At 45.4% G+C, this 8,063-nt stretch overlaps 1 protein-coding gene across 5 annotated transcripts in view; it reads right to left on the bottom strand.

The window, feature by feature from the left end:
* Positions 1–6,867: 6,867 nt before the first annotated feature.
* Positions 6,868–8,063, bottom strand: part of LOC132388659 (NACHT, LRR and PYD domains-containing protein 3-like) — a 68,503-nt gene continuing 67,307 nt past the window's right edge. For all 5 annotated transcript variants that reach the window (XM_059961033.1, XM_059961032.1, XM_059961035.1 and 2 more), the window contains one exon: positions 6,868–7,971. In XM_059961033.1, coding sequence (XP_059817016.1) covers positions 7,884–7,971 — 88 coding nt within the window. In that variant the 3' untranslated portion in view covers positions 6,868–7,883. The remainder of the gene's footprint in view (positions 7,972–8,063) is intronic.

Genomic DNA, 8,063 nt, shown 5'->3' with positions numbered 1-8,063 from the left:
TTCTGGGACACTTACTCTTCGTAATTTTTGTAAATTACCGGGATGAGGAAGTGGAGGGATGTGTTAGTAAGTTTGTTGATGACACAAAGGCTGGAGATGTTGTGGATAGTATGGAGGGGTGTCAGAGGTTACAACGAGACATTGATAGAATGCAAAACAGGGCTGAGAAGTGGCAGGTGGAGTTCTACGCAGGTAAGTGTGAAGTGGCTCATTTTGGTAGGTCAAATATGAAGGCAGAATATAGTATTAATGGTAAGACTCTTGGCAGCCTGGTGGATCAGAGGGATCTTTGGCGTCCGAGTTCATAGGACGTTCAAAGCAGCTGCGAATGTTGACTCTGTGGTTAAGAATACATATGGGGTATTGGCCTTCACTCATTGTGAAATAAATTTAGGAGTAGAAAGTTAACGTTGCAGCTATATTGAACCCTGGTCAGACCCCACTTGGAGTAGTGCACTCTGTTCTATTCACCGCACTACTGGAAGGATATGGAAGCCATAGAAAGGGTGCAAAGGAGATTTACAAGGATGTTGCCTGTTTTGGGGAGCATGCCGTATGAAAACAGGTTGAGTGAACACGACCTTTTTCTCCTTAGACAGAAGGAGGATGAGAGGTGACCTGATAGATGTGTAAAAGATGACGAGAGACATTGAACGTGTGGATAGTCAAAGGCTTTTTGCTGGCGCTGAAATGAGCAACAGAAGACGAGAGAGGATTATGGTGCTGGGCAGTATGTGCAGAGGAGATGTCAGGGGTAAGTATTTTTTAAGCAGAGAGTGAAGAGTACGTGGAATGGGTTGCCGGCAACGGTGGTGGAGGCATATACGATAGGGTCTTTCAAGAGACATTTGGGTCGGTACATGGGATTTAGAAAAATAAAGGGCTATGGTTAAGCCTGGTGATTTCAAAGGTAGGGACACGTTCAGCACAACTTCTGTGCCGAAAGGCCTGTATTGTACTGTAGGTTTAATAAAGAACCAAACAGTTCGCCTGCACCTCCACCCTCTTTCGTCAAACAGAACTGGGCTTCACAATCAATTTTTTTTTTCATTCCTCTCTTCCCACTTGCATCGGCCTCTGGGTCGCCACGGACGTCTGTATGGTTCCCAGCCCTGCTTGCCTCTTCGTTGGATAGGTCGAACAATCCATGTCCCATGCCTTCCCCGAAAATACTTCTCAACTCCTCCTCCGCCACTTTGACGACAGCACTGTTGGTTCATCATACACCCATGTAGAGCCCGTCAGTTTCAGTAATATTGCCTCTAACTTCAACCCTGTCTTTAAATTCACAGTCTATTTCTGACACCTCATCCCCTTTCTCGATCTCTTTGTCTCCATTTCCTGGACAGACTGTCGAACAACATCGTTGCCAAATCCATCCATTTTCATGCTATCATGGGGGTCCCAACGTGTCTCCTGTAAAAATGCTATTCCCTTTCCTCAGATCCAACGTCTCCTCTATATTTGTTCCCAAGATGTAGCCTTTCTGTCCAGTCATTCAGAGAATCCCTCCTTCATCAAAAAGCGGGTCTTCCCTTCCGCCACCATTGATGCTGCCCTATCACGTTTCTCCATCGTTTCCGAAACATCCCTGTTCACCATGTATTACCTCCTTATTAACAGTGATATAGTTCCTTTAGTCTTTACTTACCACCCAGTGCATCTCTGTATTAGTACGTCGTCTTCCACAACATCCAGCATCTCCAAATGGACCCTAAAACCAAAGATATACTTACTTCCTCTCTCCGCTTTCGGCATGGATCTCTCCCTCCGTGTTACCCTTGTCCATTTGTTCCTTCCCAGAAATCTCCATCCCGGAGCCTACTGCTGTAAGAGGACAAAATGTTACTCTGGCCATTCACCAGCTCCCTCAACTCCAGTCCGGGCCCTAAAGAGTCTATCTAGGTGATGTAAAGGTTCATCTGCGAATCTGCCGGTGTGTCTATTGTGTGCGCCATATGTACAAAGGGAATGCCAGGAGTAAGTTTATTACGCAGAGAACGGTGAGTGCTTCGAATGGATTGCCGGCGGCGGTGGTGGAGGCGGAAACGATAGGGTCTTTAAAGAGGTTTCTGGATGGCTACATGAAGCTTAGAAAAATAGAGAGCTATAGGTAAAGCGTGGGTAGCTCTAAGGTAGGGACATGTTCGGCACAGGGGCCTGTATTGTGGTATAGCTTTTCTATGTTTCTATGCTTCTATGACTCCGAAATCCCATTGCATCTCAGATTTTTGGGATTTCTCCCCGTTTAGAAAATAGTCTGCACATTTATGCCTACTAGCAAAGTGCATGACCATGCATTTCCCAACATTGTATTTTATTTTCCACTTGCTTGCCCATTCTGCTGATCTGTCTACGTCCTTCTGCATCCTACCTGTTTCCTGAACAATACCTGCCCCTCCACCTATCTTTGTATTATTTACAAACTTGTCAACAAAGCCATCAGTTTCGTCATCTGAATCATTTATATACAGTTTAAAAAGAACTGGTCCCAACAATGACCCCTGCGGAATACCACAAGGCACCGATAGCCAACCAGAAAAAGGATCCTGTTATGCACATAGGTGCCTCCTACCAATCACAAATGCTCTAACCATGTTAGTAATGTTCCTATAATATCATGGGCTTCTAATGTGATAAACAGTCTTCTGTGTGGCACCTTGGCAAAGGCCTTCTGAAAGCCTTAATATACAACAGCTACCACGCCCCCTTTATCTACCCTACTTGTAATCTCCACAAAGAATTTCAACAGGATCGTTAGGCAGGATTGTCCCTGAAGGAAACCATGCTACCTTTCTACTATCTTGTCCTGCGTCACAAAGTACTCCATCACCTCTAACTTAACAATTGAATTTAACATCTTCTATAATTTCTATAATCGTCTATAATTTCCTTTCTAAAGAGTAAACACGAGGAAATCTGCAGATGCTAGAAATTCAAACAACACACACAAAATGCTGGTGGAACACGGCAGGCCAGGCAGCATCTATAGGGAGAAGCGCTGTCGACGTTTCGGGCCGAGACCCTTCGTCAGGCCTGCCATGTTCCACCAGCATTTTGCATAATTACCTTTCTGCTGGTTTCCTCTTTTCTTAGAGTCGAGTGATATTTTACCAGGCACCATGCCAGAGTCCAATGATTTCTGAAAGATTATCTTTAATGCCACCACAATCTCTAGTACTACCTCTTTCAGAACTCTAGTGTGTAATTTATCTGCTCCTGGTGACTATTGCACCATTAGATCTTCTAGCCTTTTGAGCACCTTCTCTCCTGTAGTAGTAACTGCACCCACTTCTCTTCCTTCACACACTAGAATATCAGACCCACTGCTAGTGTCTCCCACGGTAAAGACTGATGCAACATACTCACTTAGTTCATCAGCTATCAGCTTGAGCCCGTTATTTTTCTCCTGCTTCATTTTCTAGCGCTGCCAAACCAACTCTTATTTATCTTTTATTTTAAACATCTTAGAAAAGAAGATTTACTATCCTCTTTGATATTATTTCCTAGCTTGCTTTCGTATTTCATCTTTTCCCTTCTAATGATTTTAGTTGTTCTCTGTAGGTTGAAAATAAACACTTCGCAATCCTTTACCTTCCCACTAATTTTTGCTTCGTTATATACCCTCTCTTTTGATTTTACAAAAGATTTGATTTCCCTTGTCAGCTGTGGTTATACTATTTTTCCATTTGAGGATTTCTTTTCCTTTGGAATACACGTGTCTTGCACCTCCTTCATTTTTCACAGAATCGCACGCCATTGCTGCTCTGGTGGCATCCCTGCCAGAAGCTCTTTCCAATTTATTTCCTCTCTCATACCACTGTAATTTCCCTCACTCCACTGAAATATTGCTACATCAGACTTTTCTTCCTCCCTATCAAATTTCTATCATGGTCCTGTCCGAAATCCGCATTCCTGTTCACGGTCCGGTCCGTTGACTCCAGACTCCAGGCCCTTCGACTGTCCCTCATTTCGGCTTTCACTCAAGCACCACCACCTGATGAGCATCTGGTTGACTGTGAATATAAATAGCTCGGGGATTGAGGGTAGCGGGGGATCAATGATGTCTTTACAAAGGTACCAATGAATATAGGTAGGTCTCTGTTTGTGGATGATGGGGCCTTGTGGAAAACAGGAAGGAACACGGAGCATATAATCAGGAAATTACAAGAGCAATTGATGAAGTGGTAGAGTGGGGTTATGATTGGGGATGTAGATCTTCAGTGGAAAAATCTCAAACTGTATTTTTCACTAGGAGAAGAATTGAAGTAGGGAAGAAGTTAAGGATGTATGGGATTGAATTAGAAAGGGTTAGATCATTTAAATTTCTGGGAGTTATATTTGAGTCACAATTAACGCGGGCAGACCATATCAGGAAAGTTGAGGAGAAAGGTAAAAAAGTAATAAACGTGATGAGATGTTTGACTGGTAGGGAATGGGGAGCAAGTTGTTCAGCATTAAAGAGAATATATGTGGCTTTAGTAAGATCTGTGATGGATTATGGAAGTGTAGCATATGGACCAGCAGCTCGGTCTCTTATAAGGAAATTGGATGTGATTCAGGCTCAGGTCTTGAGAGTGTGCAGTGGGACTTTTAAAACAGCACCAGTATCAGCCCTGCAGGTAGAAATGGGAATAATGCCTTTGGAATTAGCAAGGATGGAATTGATGGCAAACTACTCGGTTAATTTGCAGGGACAAAATGTTCCTCACCCTGCTAAAGGAGTGTTGCAGGAGTCCTGGGAAAATAGGAGGTTTCAGAGGGAAAAGTTTAGTCGGGTAGGGAGTAATATTGCTAGAACATGTGGAGTGTTTGATCTAAGGATAAGTCCTTCAGTAATGTATCAGGTTGTAGCTCCATGGAAGCTGGTATGGCCTGACGTAGACTGGCATGTGTTATAGTTAAAAAGGAAAGGAAAGTATAAAACTGATTTGGTAATTGCATTTAACTGCCATGTGATGAAAAAGTATAGTGATTATACTCAGGTCTATACAGATGGTGCCAAGGAACCTGAGACAGCAGTGACAGGGTGTGGGGTGGCTATACCAGCAAAAGCAATTGCAATCAGCAGAAGAACATCTGATAAGTTAGCGGTGTATACAGTGGAGATGTTGGCAGTGTTGGTTGTGTTGCGTTGGGTGGAGAAAACTAAACCAGTCAAAGCGTTGATATGCTCAGATTCATCTTCAGTACTAGCAAGTTTAAGGTCTTTTCACTCAAACAGCCAGCAAGATGTACTTCATGAAGTCCTTCAGTCAGTCACAAGAGTTGCAAATCAGGGAGGTCAGGTAAAATTTCTATGGGTTCCAGCTCATGTAGGGGTGAAGTGCAATGAAAGGGTGGATGAGTTGGCAAAGAGGGCAAGAAAGAAAGAAAATATAGAAATGCACATTATTATCAGTAAAGCAGAATTTAAGTGTATAATCTGTGAATAAATTAACCAAATGTGGCAAGAAAGATAGGACAGGGAGGGGAAAGGGAGGCATTTACATCAAATACAACAAAGTGTTGCAGGTACTAGGGTAGGAAGTAGATACAGAAGAGAGGAAATTGTGCGGAATTGTGCGGACCAGTTTAAGGTTGGGGCACTGTGCACTAAACCAAACATTGAAATTGATAGGGAAACACCAGACAGGACGGTGTGAGGAAAGTCAGGAAGTGGATTCAGTAGAGCATGTAGTTCTGAGTTGCAGGAAGTATGGGATACAGAGAGAGACGATGAGAATTAATCTGAATTTGGGGTGCAGGAATTCACAGGGTTTTGTTTTATAGGATATGATGGATAAACAGAAATAGGGTACTAGGATGGGGAGGATAAAGTGTAGGTTAGGGTATGTGTATGTGTGCGATTGGGTGAAGGGATTTAGAATGTGAGTCCATCGCATACTCTGGAGCAGAAGGAGGCGGGAATGCACCATTAAGCTGGGTGCCAACCGCCGTAATACGATAGAGAGAGAGAGAGAGAGAGAGAGAGAGAGAGAGAGAGAGAGAGAGAGAGAGAGAGAGAGAGAGAGAGAGAGAGAGCGAGCGCGTAGCGGGGGCTCGTCCCATCAGTCTCCGCTTGGAGTAACCCACCGGTGAAAGGCGAGTACACCCCGAGATTGTGTGATGGGATGGTGTGGAGGGAGGTTCAGTCTTTGTCTGATCCTGGGATTGTGTGATGAGACGGTGTGGAGGGAGCTGTACTCTGTTTGACTCCGGGAGGGTGTGATGGGACGGTCTGGATGGACCTTCAGTCTCTATATGAACCCGTGAGTATGCGGTCGGTCGCTGTTGAGCGATACTGACTCTGTGTCTGACCCTGAGATTGTATGACAGGCAGGTTTGGCGGGAGCCTCCCTTTGTGTCTGTCCCTGTGTGCGTGTGATGGGACGATGCGTGGGCAGCTTCAGTCTGTGTCAGATCCCAAGATTATCTGATGGGACTGTGTGTACGAAACGTCTTTCTGTGTCTGACCACGGGAGAGTGTCATGGGCGGTATGGAGAGAGCTTTACATTGTTTTGATCACGTGATTGTGCTGTGGCAAGAGGCAGAGAGAGTTTGACCCTGGGAGTGTGTGATGGGAAGGTGCGTTGGGAGCTTCACCGCTGCTCTATTGTCCATGCCTCTCCTGTTCGGGGCCTTTGTGGACGCAGGTCAGATTTAATACAATATATGGGCTTTTGTCGTTTTGTCTGCGAGAGCGAGAAGGGTGCGCGGATCTGGGCAGCGACCGAGTTCCTGGGCACCAGACTGTGAGACCGACCTACCTCAGCCTGCAGTTTGAGGCACTATGGACCACTGTTTCTTTGCACTGTTCCGCGGAGCAGCAGTAACCTCAGACCCGTTTCTCTCCTCGAATAAAACTCAAGACCGACACCAAGAAAGGAATTTACATCGGTTTAATGATTGCATCGTGGCAAATGTAAATTCAACAACGTCTGACCTCCATGAATATATGTTGCTCATTATTTTTTTAAACAAAACTATAAAAGTTTATTTGCGCAACGTATACAGAAGACAGGGAGTACACTCAGATTAAAATATGATTACTACCGTCCATTAAACAGTCAGATGCCTGCGGGCCACCGCTCCCGATGATCCCCCAATGTACCTATTGCGATCGGATACTCCCTGTCCAAAGACAGCCGGTCACGAACGTATCGTCGGAAGAGGGGCAAGCAGGCAGATCAGGTAGAATCCTCCATTTTCTGACTGCGAGATCGGTAAATGAGTATCACTGCCAGGCACAGGAGCAAGCGCACCAGGAGCTCCTCCTAGGGTCCCACCCCGTTGTGTACTGGGTGTCCGTATATGAGGAGCGCCGAGCTAAGATGCTGCCAGAACCTAAGCAGTAGTCCCATCAGATACTCAAAGAGGGGCTGCAACCTCCCTGTCAGTCACACATAATTGACTGACCGGCGACAACGAGTGACCGGTTGAATAATCAGTCCCGTTTCTCACCGTCATTCTGGTCGGGGGACCGATGAGTATAAAATCACACTTCACGGAGGTGTCCGAGATCGCTGCAGATCCAGGGTCACTGCCGAGGGATTTGTCAATTTAACATCATTATATCGGCTACACTGTGGAATGTACCGTTTTCAGCCCGAAGTGAGCATAAGGATTCTCTCCCTGGATAATCCATCCCAGGAACACTGAGGTCCCAGACTGTGTAAGTCCCTGGCGCTTCACTTGGAGGAGCTCCCGAAACCAGTCACCAGGAGATAGCAGCGCCGCTGGGCAGGACACGTAATTACGCCAGACCTCTTGTGACGTCACAGGACACTCGGCTGGAGCGTGGTCCGTTGGAAACATTGGTTATTAAATAGGGAAGGCAGCTCTTAAAAGGGAGTACGGGGAAATTCGGCAAAAAATGTCCCAATTCCGTGGGCGCGAATGTTCACACGGATACTCTCAGACCGGGTCTGGTTTCATCCAAAGAACTCAGTTCCTTCCTCCCGGTCTCACTGAACTTATTCACAATCAGCCTGAAACAGATGGGTGGGAGAATAAAGATGAAATAAACAGATTACACAATAGTGTCAGTAACAGGGGACCGGGGTTAATGTTTCAACGACAC

This window comes from Hypanus sabinus, unplaced genomic scaffold (assembly GCF_030144855.1).
Source record: "Hypanus sabinus isolate sHypSab1 unplaced genomic scaffold, sHypSab1.hap1 scaffold_375, whole genome shotgun sequence".
NCBI lineage: Eukaryota > Metazoa > Chordata > Chondrichthyes > Myliobatiformes > Dasyatidae > Hypanus > Hypanus sabinus.
The sequence above is the reverse complement of the archived record's forward strand: the minus strand, read 5'-3'. Positions and strand labels throughout refer to the sequence as shown.